The sequence below is a fragment of the Mesocricetus auratus genome, unplaced genomic scaffold (assembly GCF_017639785.1).
Source record: "Mesocricetus auratus isolate SY011 unplaced genomic scaffold, BCM_Maur_2.0 Super-Scaffold_100676, whole genome shotgun sequence".
NCBI lineage: Eukaryota > Metazoa > Chordata > Mammalia > Rodentia > Cricetidae > Mesocricetus > Mesocricetus auratus.
Window position 1 is genome coordinate 81,203,107 of NW_024429266.1, and position 15,338 is coordinate 81,218,444.

The 15,338-nt window shown below is 37.2% G+C and overlaps 1 protein-coding gene across 2 annotated transcripts in view; it reads left to right on the top strand.

Annotated features, from left to right (window-relative positions):
- Positions 1 to 1,290: 1,290 nt before the first annotated feature.
- The window catches only part of Cdh7 (cadherin 7), a 134,768-nt gene continuing 120,720 nt past the window's right edge, over positions 1,291 to 15,338 (top strand). Inside the window, exons 1-2 of one of the 2 annotated variants that reach the window (XM_040738179.1) lie at positions 1,291 to 1,382; positions 12,286 to 12,694. In XM_040738179.1, coding sequence (XP_040594113.1) covers positions 12,485 to 12,694 — 210 coding nt within the window. In that variant the 5' untranslated portion in view covers positions 1,291 to 1,382; positions 12,286 to 12,484. Of the gene's footprint in view, positions 1,383 to 1,420; positions 2,184 to 12,285; positions 12,695 to 15,338 lie in introns of those variants that run through there. The other variant, XM_040738178.1, reaches the window with a different exon arrangement.

Sequence of the window (15,338 nt, forward strand, 5' to 3'; positions counted from 1 at the left end):
AAGCTTGCTTCAGTGAATAGGAAATAAAGGAATCTGAGACTGGTGGACAAGTCTTTGCTTCTCTTGTGGAACCGTTAAGTTGAGTAGGTAGGAGAAGGAAAGTCCATTAGATGAACGGGTAAAACGAAAACCAATGAACTCGATACTGATATGCGCAACTCTCATCTCTGTGACCAAACAGCAAGTCACCAGGCTAAATCAAGCACCCAACAGAGGCAAGCAAAGCATGTTTCATTGTGTTTATCTCACAGTGAATAAAAGCCCAGCTACTCTCTCCTTCCCCTCTTGCCGGCCTCGGGCCATTCGGATTCCACCCTGTTTGGAAATCACACACTTCAGAAGTTTTCCCTTAGAGAGCACGGCAGAGAAGGACAGTTTCCGCAGGTAAAGGAAGTAAAAGTAAGGCAGTCCATGGAGAATGGAAGGGCAAGACTATCAGGCAGGAAAACTGTAAGTTCTGTCTAGTTTTACGACTGCCTTTGCGCCTCAAGAGCTTAAACGATAAAAGGCTTCCTAGACAGACTGGGGGTGGGGAATACTTGAAAAAAAAAAAAGAATCGTGGAAACAAAAAAGTCACGTCCGCCCGTCCCCCCCCCCCCCCGCTCCTTCTTGCTTTCAGATGCAAATACCTTGGGGCTGGGAGGAATGAGAGGGGAGCTTGAGCCCCTCCCACTTTCAACCGACTTCTTTATTTCCCTGCAAAGGAATCCATCCGCACAGTTCCGTCAGTCAGGAGGTGCAGGGGGATGCGCGGGTGTGGATGTGTTCGCGCGCGTGCCGGCTAAGAGGCTCCCTTTTGGGCGAGAACAGTCAACCACCCTTCCAGGATCTCAAGGAGGTCCTGGAGTCTCAGTAGCTTCTCTGGCTGGGTGCTGTCAGTGGTCACCCGCTGGGATGTGCACCGTCCTCTAGCGCTCATGCTGTCCGGCCCCGCGCGCCCTCTCCCTGTCACCCGCGCTCGCCCTCTAGCCCTCTCCGGGGACGCGCGCTCCCGTTGGCTCTAGAACTGGTACCCGAGGCTACCGTGCAGAGCTAGCTTGTGTGTGTGTGTTGGGGAGGGGGTGGGGAGGGTAACGATGGCCCTTCTATACTCCGCAGGGAGCAGGACACTGACTTTCAAGGCCCCGCAGGGTCCCTGCGACCCGCGGAGTGCGCTGTGATTGGAGGAAGAGCGGGTGGCCGGAGGCAGAGCAGGTGCGGATCTGGTGCCTCCATGTCCGCCTGGAGCGCGTAGCTGTGAGCACTGCGTCCTTGGGCACCCGCGGATCCCTCCCCCTTCCCCCCCAGCCCCTCCACCCCCATCTCCAAGCGTGCCTCCTTTCGGATGCAAACGCCGCGGTTTCCGGGGTCTGACGAAGCTGATAGGGTAGCGAGGACGCAGGTGAGTGTGTAAGTCAGGCTTGGGGCTGGGAGGGCACCGGGGCAGACGCGCGCCCTCGCAGCGCAGCGCGGGGAGCAGGACAGATCTGTGAGCAGACGGCGGGGGTATCCGTGCGGAGTTTCCCGCGGCGTTCCCAAGTTACTGCGTGCTGTCGTGAGACGTGCTTCTGCCTGGCAGGACAGGCGTGAGGACTGAGCTCTCGTGCGCTTGGCCGGGAAAGCAATGTTGACAGACACCAGGTGCAACGCGAGGGAAGTAGGGTGAGAGCGAATCCCAACCCACTCCAGATGCAAAGGTAAACAGCCGCCGTCTGCAAGGCTGTCCTCAAAGCGGTACTCAGCGGACCCCTCCCTGGACCTTGGATGGATGCAGGGTGCAACTCCGGGCAGCCTGTGCCGCCGTTTTTTGGCAGAGGTCTGAGGCCAGAAGGAGGTGTGTGCCTGTGGGAGCAGGAGTCCTTTGAACTGCCAGCACTGGACTCCTTTGGCCTTGTGTGAATGTGGATCCCACTTAAGGTTGCTCCCCCCACTCCCTTCTTGTATTAGCATTCAGCTGATCGGGTGCATCATCAGGGTTTGTCTCCAGCTCTTTCTGGTTGTATCCTACGTATGAGCTGGAAAAAGGGCGCCCAGTTTCTCTGGAACGCATACCGGACTTGGACTTCTTCACGGGTTCACTTGGCATAGGGCTAGTTGTTGGCATTCAGTATTCTAGTGTGGATTAATGCGAAAGGACCTTTGTTCTGAATGCCTCACCTTCAAGATCCTTAACCCTTCGGATTTCTTAGATGTCATAGTTCAGGTAAGTAAAAAAAAAAAAAAAACTAAAATGAGTTAACCCAGCACCAGGGAAATCAGAAGCTGTTGAAAAAAAATTAGAGATTGAGCATCTCAAGACTGGAGATCTGCATACTAAACCATGAATATCTGTGAAACATATTATACTTTGCAAGAAATAGTTTGTCCTTTTTAGGTAATGTACTAAATTCAATATTTATAAAAGTAAGACTTGCCTAGCCAGTTTTTCCTTTCTTTCTTTGTTTTTTCTTTTCTTTCATTTTTTTAAAGAGGCAAGTGGACAAAACTTTATATCTCTGTCTATACAGAGAGTAAAAAATAATGTCACTATGTTGAAATTGCCAATAAGGGATATACATTGTTAAAGGCAGATTGCCCACACACACACACACACACACACACACACACACACACACACACACACAAAACTGTGTTTTAAAGAGTTTTGCAAGCTTTGGTAAAGGAAAGTTTGCGCTGATGCACTGTCAGTCCCATCTAAGTTTTTAGTCTTTATACAGAGAAGTTTTAAAGGAAAGGAAGAGCTAAGGGAGAAAGCAATTACATTTGCAGCTCCCAGAAACCCATCAAAACAGTGTCTTTCTAAAGAACTAGTTTACCCAAACGCTTTTCTTGTTATTCTCCATGAAAAAAATAAAAGCATTAAAATCTTTTTATTCATTTTAGGGGCTGTTTTGGATAGGATGGGGTTAAATGCTAAAACATGAATGCTAATAAGGCTAACAACTTTATGGAAATCTTTTCTTGTGTGTTGCTTAATTTTCAATGACTAGCAGGGAGCTGTGAGGTAACACTCAGTTTTAACTGTTTTGTATGAGAAAGCTTATTGATATTCTGTGCATGTAAAGAAAAATAAAGCAAGCAGCAAGTCCATCACCCTTCTAGAAGGTATTATAGTTTGCACTGTAACTAAAAGGGCATTGTGCATTCACAGAGTGAGACATTATTGTAATTAACAACTGTGATAGGTCATTGGCATTGCCTTAAGTATCAGTTGACAGATGCACAACTCTTCCTAAGTCTATTTTTATTGATTCAATAGCAGAGAGCTCTTCCCTTTATCCTTTCTTTCTTTCTTTCTTTCTTTCTTTCATTCTTTCTTTCTTTCTTTGTTTCTTTCTTTCTTTTTATAAAAAGGCACTTGCAAGGCATCTATATCCTTGCAAGTCCCTGAATTGACTCTGGGTTTTAGTGTCCAATGAGGAAGAGAGAGAGGAGAGCACATTTTGTTGGCCACTGTTCAGTCTTCTTTGGTCTGAAAAAAAATCAAACCACTGTCTCCTCTCAGTCATCATTTTCTTGCCAGCATTCCAATTATCCAGTATTTTGGTTTCTAAATGGCAACACTGATCTAAACTTCTCAGGCTGTATGTACGTAAGAAAAAGTGAATACATCTATGTTTCAGTTCAATATAAGATCTTTCAGAGATATGTTATAAAGTACTAAGTTCAGAAGTTGTTCTCTGCTATACATATTTATTGATGAATGATTTCAATAATCCTGGATTTTTACAAGGTTTTACATTTATTGCATTAACTGCTTTAATCGCATCACAGTGCTTTCTCTCTCTTGGTTGAAAAAAAAGAAAAACAAAACTGTATGTTTTCATGTGCTTGCAGAAACTTCTAGAATAACAAGCATGCGTGAGTTAGTTTCAAAGGGACTGTGAGGCAAGTGTTCCTTCCTCGAACAAGGGAATGTGATGCTTTTTGCTGGGGTGATACAGGGGAGCTGAGGACAAGCTACTAAGCCATGTGACAAGAGTCCTGGGTGACCATCTCCCTTGTCTCTAACAAGCTGAGAAGATCTAGCTGTGAGCAGCAGTGCAACAGTGCCTCCTCTGGGAATTTGCTGGTTCTGCAGAGGAGCCACTCTGATCACTGCCCCTTCCCCCACCTTGTTATTCTGTTAGACTCCTTAGTGACAAAATTTCCAGAGCCAGTGAATATGCAGACGTCTGTCCATGCATTCATTTCTTATTATACTATAGATTTTTCATTCTTATAGACTTTACTTCCTGCTGTTTTGTCTGATATTCACTGAAAAAATGAAGCCTTTCATGGAAATCATGGTAATCACACCTGACACAAGGTACATACAGGATTAAATTAAAATTTAAAATTGGGACAGCCATGATTTCTTCTAAGAATTAAATATAAAGAGGTATCCCTTTGAGCACAGTATCTCCATTTAGTTATTATATAAATAATTCAGAACACCTGTGCTTTGTCACTTTATTTTTTAATTTATACCAGATTCTGTCCTTCAATATAAACCATGTGTCTGTCCTCTTTTTTTTCCTTCTCTCACAGCACAAGTTGTCAGTACTTCAGTGAAATCAACTTCATAATCCACTTAGAGAAGTTTTTTTCCCCACACATTTGATAAGCAGATGCAAACTATAGCCTATGTGATTTATTTCTAGGGCCCCTGCCTGTATACGTAGGCCAGTTATCAGCAGGAGATTGTGGTCTGTGGTTATAATGTTGTGTGGCCTAGGGAGCTAATGGATTTCATTACAGAAAAATCTCATATCACAGAAGGTCCCTAGGGTCATTAATTGAAATGAAAAAAATATATCCATATATATTCATGTATATATTCATGCATATGAAGTAATATATATATATATATATGCACATATAATACATAATACAAAGGTTTGGAATTTCACCAATATTAAACTCACAGAATGCTTTGAAAACCTTTAAATAGTATACAGATTCAGTTAATTTCCCAGTCAGAAGATGATAAAATTAAGTCTAGAATGATAATAATAACTCAGGATTTATAGCAATAACTCACAATTTACAACTGATATATTAGTAATTTTGACAAATAAATTGGTCCTATTTACTCATTTTATACTGTAAAATACTGTTCTAAATTGCTGGCTTCTTTCTAAAATTCCCAGTGGAATATTGTTCACTTTTTCAGTGGAAATGGTTAACTTTTTAATGTAATATCTTAATTTTTGATTGTCAAAGTATTTTACTCATGAGAAGGTAATCTTAATTTTGGATACTGTCCATTGTCTTTTTTTTAATACAGTGAAAGAATGATGCTAGAAAACAGATCCCTTAATCTTTTACCTTTACTCAGCCCTCCCTGAGTTTCTGAATGGCAATCAAAATGATTTCTTATGTTAAAAATTCCAACTTAAGTTATTACACATCTTTTAATATGATTGCATTTACTTTGCTCCTGAGAAGGAAAGGAACTGTGAGGATTGTACATAGCAAAAGAATTGACTATCTAAATAATTCTTAGCACATACCTAAAAATGCTGCCATCATCTGGTTGGCATCAGTGCCACCCATAAGGAGTTGTATGACCTTGGACATTTCATGAGGATTCTGCCAAATTCATTTCTGTGGCTTTTGTTACTTATCTGTGGCTTTGTCAACACTTTACAGTATCAGAAAGAGCATATTTGTGAATTCTTCAAGTTTTCCTCTAACATGAGCTCTCAAGAAAACCAGAGAGTTTCATTCTTAGCATTGAAGTGATATGCTTTTTTACTGTTTTGTGGAAATTGCCTGTACTAACTTGGCTTGCAATGATATAGTAGGAAATGAAATGTGGCTAATACTCTGAAAGGCTTCTTGTTTCAGTCTTCTCTCAAATGCACAATTCTGATGTACTTAGTCATGAATTGAAAGATGATAGAATGTATCTTTTACTTTATAAAAAAATTAGAAGCAAAAATAAGGATGTAATATCCATTACGTCAAGCCAACTCTTCTAACATTTTGGAACTAAATAAATAATAGGAAGGAACTCATCGATCACAGGTGCCTGCTACTCTGGGAAAGCATGGGCCCATGAAGGTCATAAGGGTATATAAATATTCTTCCTTGAGCTTAACACTAAGCCATTGTCTTCCAAGGTTTATCTGCATAGTGACTGTCTCCTTTGCAGACTTTGCCAAAGAACCAGTAGTGAAAGATTTCTCTAAATCAGTCATGATTTTCTACACTACCTCCTACTACTGTTCTTACATTTCTGCTTTTAAGCAAGTGTGTTGTTTGCCTTTCATAAGTATTCATTAAAATGTGCTGCTTGTCAAAATTTGCTGAAACTTTAAAACAATCTTGGACAGGAGAGTTTCCTTCCAATAGACCTATAGCACAATGATTTTTAAGTTTTTATTTTCACAACCATGATTAGGTGCTGGTGCTTATTAATAAGACTAGAAAGCACCCAAAGGAATAGCACTTAAATTCTGGAAGTTTTTGTCAGGCAACTTCTATAGATTTTTTATCTGGGTCTCATAGTTCATTCTACTAAATGCATTAACAGCTTTCAAATATAATATTGTACTATTACTTTTCTGAAAAGTACAGACTATTACATTTCCATTTGGACTACTGTATTTCATTGAATAATGAATTGTACTAATTTTAAAGTGTTGGATCCTCTTCATTTAAAACAATATTTTTAGTAGAAACTAAGTTGTGTGCTAGTATGGGATACAGTAGCAATATCTTAAAGCAGTTTCAGAACTAGGCTTGATGCAAACTCCAAACATCAGCAGTTGTTCCTTGCCTATATTTTAGGAAAACTTTGGAAGCAAAAGTTACTAAATAGAGATAATCTGTTGATTATTTATAGTGGACTTCAATAAATATATTCCAATTGCTACAAATTATGAGCCAGTAATATGTTTCCTTTCTTATTAACCATGGTCACACATCACAACTTTTTCTGTAAAGCATTTAGCACAGTGTGTTTTCTGAAAACATACTACTGCATGTCTACATTGTCAGACAATCTTTTAGTTGCTGTTCATATTTGATTTTTAACCACTGTGTCTGTGCCTTGAATGCTTGATGCTCCTGCCTCAGCCTTCCAGGTGCTGGTAACACCTCAGTGCATTTTTATTTTTAGCTGTGAAGCTGTGAACCTAGACTTTTAAAGGCTATGCCACACTTCCAGCACTTAATGCATCCTTAGGTATGCTGTAAAAGCTCTTACAGTTATCTGCTAATGTGCACAGGCTGACCATGAGTTACCTTCAGTGCTCATCATGTTCCTAGTGTGCTAACTTTCATTCAGATGACAGCCTCTAGGCTATTTGCAATTTTGCTGATTTTGGTTTAGGGAGGGAAGCTTAATCCTAGTTTCTAACTATAAATGAAATGTCTTATTAAGAGCATAACAGATACTTGTTTAGGTTTTTAAAAGTGGTTTCACAGAAATTGCAAGAAATGTAGAAGTAAAGAAAAATTATAACAATGAACTCATCTTGATAAAACAATATTCTCTAATAGGCATAAATATATAATAAACAATCAACTATGAAGTAATTCTTTCCAATTTAGGTGAAATTAATGTAACATGGTTGCTAATGCAGTTATTTTACTTCAAATAACTGATCTTAGCTAAGTAAATAGTGTCAGATTGATTGATGCTCAATATTTTCCTTTTTTCTCTGTGCTTCAATACATTTAACACTTCCTTTCCAATGCTTTGATATTTAATCTGATTGATTAATAAGTATATTATGCTTATCATAGTATGACTTGCAATCATTTTTCTTACATACAACATCAGAAAAATTAAAAATTATTATAAATAAAATGCAAATTTCTACCTTAAAGTAGATATTTTAACTTTTTTTCAATAGTTTACTTTTAGATTTCCATCTAGTACAGTCCCATTGTAAATAGTTTTCTTTGAAGCCCATTTTGTCTTCTTCTTAGAACTAAGGAATTCCTCTTTTTCCCCTGATCACAATCTGTAGAATTATCTCCACTTTATATCAGTACATTTGATTATATTATTTTTATGAGCATTCTGTAGAAAAGAGGAAAGTTTTTCAAAAGCCAGAGAGTTGACTACCTACATTAGTTATTCAACAAGGACAGCATATCCAAAATAGAACATAGGCACTTCAGTTTCTGCTTATTCCTGGCACAGGTACTTAGTAACATGAGCATGTGAAACTCAGGTAGGTGACAAGGCAGCAGAAAACGTAGTGAAGTATTTAGCTGCTAAGACAAGATGTATCATTCTTTTTTTGGAGTACAGATTTAGGATACAATATTGAGCTTTTTATGAAATATCAACAAATGTAATTTGTCCAATGCTCAAAATCATTCACATGAATGAATGGTGCTACGACACCATTAATAATACTATGAGAACACAGGATGATGAAATTTCAAATTTTGGCTATTTCTCATTGATATCCACATGCAAGAATAATTCTAGGTTTGTTGTTAATTTTTGTTTATCTTTACTGAAATAAAAGTTAGAGTTCTTTTTCTTTTGTATATGATAAAGCACCTCAGAGCACAATGAAATTGCTGAAATGATATTCAGGCATTTTTTCTTGAGCATTGCATTGGTTTGAAAAGGAAGGAAAGATTTAGAGAAGGTTGACCATGAAAAACAATTATTGGTGAATATGGTATGAATACAGTAAGTTCAGATCACAATTATATAGGTAAATTTTTCTGATTTTCAAAGTAATTCTATAAAGGGTATTACAGAGACATCTATTTGCTTTACACAACAGAATTCTACCATCCAATTTTGTATACAAAACCAGTTAAATTATCCTGCTTTAAAAAAATAAAGATGACTGGTTAAGAGCATGACAAACAATTTAAACTCTAGAGCAAAATGCATTATAAATGTTTACAAAATTATTGATATTCGTCAGAATTCTAGAGTTGGCAAAGAATTCATATAGTGCTTTGTTGTGTGGTTAATTTTGCACACTAAATATTAAATGGGTTAGAATAAATACAGACATTCTCTAAAGATGTTTCTGAATTTCTCCCCTGTTCTACATCCCACAGCTACAATGACAAAGTCTATGTAAGTGTGAACTCATTTTAGGTACTTTTAAAATCCTTTATTTAAACAAGAGAGCACAAAATTCTCGGGTATCTTCCCTTCATTTCTATTATCTCAAGAATCATGATGTCTTTGGTGATTAGTCTCGTATCTATGTTCCAGTTTCTTTGATCAATCTACAATGCTTTTACATAGATGAGAAATAATCTTCAAGAGGCAATAAAAGTAAATTGAACAATGCTGCTACAGATCATACTGTGCTTCAGAAGAAGGCCAAGGGCTTCTTTTACATTCTCATTCCATTTTAAACTTCTCAAATTCTTCATCGTAAAGTATTAGCAATAGGTTTTTCATTGTAGTTTTACAGTAAAGCTGGCAATATTACTCCTAAGCAACTGTCAAAATCCTAAAAATAAAACTTGGGAAAAATGCCTAAGATTTTGCAGTGATATTTATTACAGCCTTCTAATATATAAAAGGAGGCCACAGTGGGATCTAAGGTTGCATAGAAAACAAAAAACCCAGTGATCTGGTTCCATTAGTATTATGACCTCTCCCAACATCACTGGATGCTCTTGATTAAATTACATCATCTGAAGTTTCAATCCACTGTTTGTTTTATCAATAATTAAAATAGTTAACTATTGAAAATAGTTAAAAATTTCTACTTGCAAGTATTTTGTAGCCTCTCATCCATGTGTTTGTTTTTGATTCATGAATGTGTAGTTCCCTGTCTTCAAATCTTCCTTTTTTCGAATGTTTTCCTTTAGGGTAGCACGTATCTAAATAATTTCACTATTGGTAACAATGAAATAAAAATAACATCAGTTCACCTTCAATTTTCTGATAATGCTTCAAACACAGAAAATGATTATGATAATAATAACTCTAACAGCTATTTTAATTGCCTTTAAACATTCCAACCACTATCCTTAGCAGTTTATAATGTCTTGCATTATTCTTATCAAGATGCTATCGCAACTGTTGTTACTTCAATTATTTACATCATAGGTGCTTGAGGCTTTATGTTGGAAGTTACTTAGTTTCTCCTAATATCTGTAATCATAGATCAAAGAGTTTAGAATCATAAAATTAATTATGCTCTTAAAGGTTAATATGAGTCTATCAGACAGAAGCATCCATATTCCTTGCCAGCATGTATTTGGACTAACATCCCAAGTTCTGAATTCCAAAAATGATTGCTGGTAATGTTTATTTAATTTAAAAGTTGTATATATTTTCATGCTGAAACAATGTCACAAAGTCCTCTAAGGCATTCCATAATCCATGAAATATAATTTGGTTACCTTGCATTTATTTATTTTTTGTCTTAAAGAGAAATCTGGTTGTAATAAAAAAGTAATTTCTCTGAAGAAGAGAGAGCGTAGAAGCTGGAACTTTTCCTTTTTGTTTTCCCATCTGACTACTTTGGCCACAGCATCTTTCCTCATGCCCAGAAATGTAGTCAGCTGCTGGGTGCAGGAGAGGCAGACTTGTTTACCTCTGCTCGCCCATGCTCATTGCACCATTGCGCTTGCTTTTATTTTACTCTTCCTGCAAATCTACTACGTATGAAACACATATTGGATCAGGAGCACTCTGCTACAAATTAGGCTTCCTATCTCTGGTTTTGTGGTTTTGTAATAAAATTCACCCACCTCTCTTCCCCCTTCTGCTCTCTATTTCACTTTGCCTTTGGTCACCAGATTTGGGGACCTTGAAGCTCTAGTCCCTATGGCTTAATAGAAGTATCTTTTTCTGATAGCAGAATGAATTATTTTCTGAATGCTGGATCATTCTGAAATCCACTATGGAATAAAAAACTTTGTAGAGATTTGTGTTTAACAGTATAGGATATTTTTCATAGAGTTAAAGGTCAGTTGGATTTGTTTTTTCTTCCACTTGTGAAGTGCTTTATATTCTCAAGAATTTTAGGTAATTCTATGTTCATGTTTCTTCTATTTTATATAATGATTTCTTAAAATTTTAACTGTCCAAAGTGCCTGTCTATTGATTGGTAGGTGTTTTTGTTACAGAGTAGATAGTTAAAATTATGAAAAGTAGAGAAAATTGTAAGGATAACACTTTTTCTGCTTTAATACATAGGGAACTTTTGGTTTTGTGTTATTGATATTTTATCCACTCTCAATACACGCAACACTCACACACACACATACATACACTCACATGAGAGAGAGAGAGAGAGAGAGAGAGAGAGAGAGAGAGACAGTGAGAGAGACAGAAAGGGAAGAGCCTTTTATTTGTCATATATATGTGTGTATATATATATGTATGTATACATATACATATATATATATCTCCTATATTTATCCTGTTGATTTATTTATAGGAAGTGAAATGAATTTACAGAGTACAACATGAGAATCCTGTAGTAAATTCTTATCCCTCTGTGTTTTGGGGGTGTATAAGGAAGCTGGTTTTGTAACTGTTTTTATATCTCTTGCATAATCAGAATTCTGTGCCTGCAGTATATAGACACAAGAGTAAAGATTTTTTTCCTATGCTGTCCCTGGAGCACCACATGGTTGCAAGCCAAAAATCAATAAGATTTACAAAATATAGTTGTTTTCTTGCCCATTTATTGTGCATTGTGAGTCTATTCTGTAACTGCTTACAGAGGAAGAGGAAGGCCACTATTTGCCAGTCATATTATATAGCATTTAATAAAGATTCATGAATTAGCTAATGAGTAAGTAAACTAGCATACACAGCATGTTGCACAGTGCACATGACAGTAAGTTTGAAGGCAGGAAATGGAAGCTCTGAGCTTTTTAGATGATCAGAATGGAATGAAACAAGAACACGTCAAAACACTTTGTGTTCTGTGACTCAGAATCAGTCAGTTGTGAATCACCATGTACCTTATTTCTCTTTAGTGTTACACTGGAGAGATTTAAATGAGCATGCATCCTTCACATTTGCTTAAATCCCTGCTTTGAGATATTTATCTTCACATCCTAATACCAACGAGTGCCACTGACCGAAATAGCTATTAAGAGGCTAGCTTTAAAATAAGGTTTTGAAATGATGTTCTACATTTATGTAGTGAAAAATCATATGATTAAATTCAATGCCCTAGAAGAAACATGGAAATGGTGCTGTGGAGCAAATATAATTCTAGAAATAGCAGTGAACACTATTATTGTAATTTTCTCAGTGTATGTATTAGTATTTTGGGGAATTCAGTATTGTTAACAACTGAATTCTTACCACAATTACATGTCCTGTTTTTTTTGTTTTTTGTTTTGTTTTGTTCTAGGAATCTACTACATCATTCCTTGGCAACAGCTACTCAGCACTGCTGACCTCTTCCACTCAGTCCAGCACTCTACAAATTATTATCTCTGAACTCCCAGCTGACACTCTGCCGGAGGCAAAAGCTACGAAGCCAACTAGAACTGTGCCTTTTCTCTTTTCAAGGTTCTTTTCTTATATAGCAAAAAGGAAGAAAAAAAAAGATGAAGCTGGGCAAAGTAGAGTTGTGCCATTTTCTACAGCTAATAGCTCTCTTCCTGTGCTTCTCTGGGATGAGTCAAGCTGAGTTGCCAAGGTCCAGATCCAAGCCGTATTTCCAATCAGGGAGGTCCCGAACGAAGCGCAGCTGGGTATGGAATCAGTTCTTCGTGCTGGAAGAATACATGGGTTCAGATCCCCTCTATGTAGGCAAGGTAAGGCATTTGGCATTTCAAAATTTTAGGTCCCTGTCAATGTCTGTGATTGGATGAAGAGCTGCTAACTTTTTATTTAGTGATAAAAGACAAAATTTTCCGTTTTGAAAGATTTCATGATGTTTCTGTCATTAACTACTGCGTCAGGTGGGATAGTGAAGTTGTAGCTTAAGGAGTGATATTATTTTCTTAGATATTAGAAGACTGGTTTATCATAATTGGAAAATGCATCTAAGCTCTTATTAATACAATTAGAACAAGATGACCCACTAAAATATGCAATAATATGCTTCTTCTACTAGTTGATATTGAAAGCTTTTTGTCAGTTTATAATAATTGGACACAACGAGTTTCATTACGGCATTTTCATACATGTATAGAATGAATTTTGACCATATACAAAGTCAAACCTAATACTTTCAATAAATTCCTTCCTTCTACTTTGCCTCACCAGCTAGACCCCCATTAGTTTTCATGGTTTTTTTTTTTTATGTTTTTTTTTGTGATCCACTAAATTTCATCACAGTTACTTATAAGAGGATGATTTACAAGTTGTAGAGTTATTTAGAGGCATATCCTCAACTTACCAGTGTCTATGCCAAGAAAGAAACCATCTGCTCCTCTCTTGAAACATTAGAGTAGATTCTCTAGTAGCTAGTCAATTATGTCCACGTGGACCCATACTTATGTGTCTTCCCCCAAACTTAGCATTAGAAATTCTTTGACCTCATGGCTTCAATTATAAATAGCTCAAATCCAATTTCTTAGTTATCTTCTTTTGATAGACCTGTTATTTTTTTCTTGCTTTTGAAAAGATCATTTATTTTAAATATGAGCATGAATAGAACTGAGTTTGAGATGCTATTAAACAAATGATAAGCAGTTTATGGTGTATGTATTCATGGTATTTGGCAGACAAATTGAGATTTTTTAAAAATTATCATTTCTTTTGTCTCAATACTTGGATAGAAAATGTTCCTTTGAGAGCTCAGTGACCTAAATGTCATGTCAAGAGATCATAGACTCTTGTTCACTTTTCTTAGGTAGACCTTATTCCCAGGCTAGGCTTTTCAAAGTATTAGGACATCCTAAATTCTTCAGTGTGCCACTCAGTACTGCTAAAAGATTTCTGAATAGGATAGATTGGTAAATAAACTAAACAGCAGGATATCTTCCTTTCATATCACTAGCTTTAGTGTATATTTCTCACAAAATATAGCATAGCTTACTAAGACTGGTGCTGAGAAATCAGGGTTTTTTTATTTGAAAAATGAAGAAAGAATATTTGATATTCTATAATGGTGATTTTGCTCACATTAATGGGTTAAAATATTGAAAAAATGTTAATGAATATATAGTTTTAAGGTCATTTTTAATATTTTAACTTCTTTGTAATATTTAGGATACTAATTGATTCTTTGTGGGAAATAGAAAGACAGAAATTGTTAATGTGTTCTAGACCTGTGGGTCAGGACTCAGTTTGGACCAGGAACGTGCATTTTCCTTAAATAAAAAGTATATGAGCCAGGCGGTGGTGGCGCCTTTAATCCCAGCATGCAGGAGGCAGAGGCAGGCGGATCTCTGTGAGTTCGAGGCCGGGCTGGACCGACAGCCTCCATAACAATACAGAGAAACCCTGTCTTGTAAAACCAAAAGAAAATGTATATGTAAATATCAAATACAGTGTACTTTCCAACTGTAATATATATATTTTCTGGTTTCCATGGCTCTATACTCATGTGCACAAACTTCTATAAATATGTACACATGCACATAAGTTAATTATAAAAAAATCATTCATAAAAATTTAGAATGGGCATCAATACAATAATGAATCATTTTCTTTTCTTTTTTTTACAATAGAAACTAATAAATTATTGATCCTAAATGAACATAGAATTAAAGAAAAAAACCCTATTTTACAATGATTGTGTTCTGTTTAGAGTCACAGCATACTTCTCCGGGGTTAATTACTGCTATGCGGCATTTTTTATAATTTCTTACGTGAGGCAATTGACTGAAGACACCTTTCTGCTTCTTCTTGGAGTGTCACAGTGGATCTGTTTGCTGTACACAGGAGGCCCCATATCCCAAACAACACATGTCACTGGTGTAGTTTGTCAGCCCACTTTCCCCTCACCTTGGTAGTTCTCACTTAATGTGTCCTAACCGACTGAACAAAAAAAAAAAAATCTGTCTACAAATCTACCAAGACTCTGTCCCAGGTGTTAAGTGGTTTTCATCTTTGGTAACTGTAATGGGCTGCCGGCTGATGGCTGCGCCCCAAGCCATTACTTTCCCAGAAATATGTGCTTCCTGTAACTTCCGCAGCCGGCTTCCTTCATTGCTAACATCACTCTGGCCTTTTTATGCTACTCCCACTTCTTCCGGACTCATTCAGGGAGAATTTATACCTATTACCCAGTAGAAATCAAATTCATAGAAATGCCATGGTCCTTACTTGCATTCCTTTAAATCGACAGTGTGGATGAGCATTCACTGCTCGTTTCCTCCATTACATGCAAGCTCATCTTTCTCAGAAACTTCAGCATCTCCAAACACGATGACAGCACTAACTGCTGCAAGAAAGAAAATTTCACCATGAACATAAGTCACATCCTTAAATACAAAACACACAAAAGGA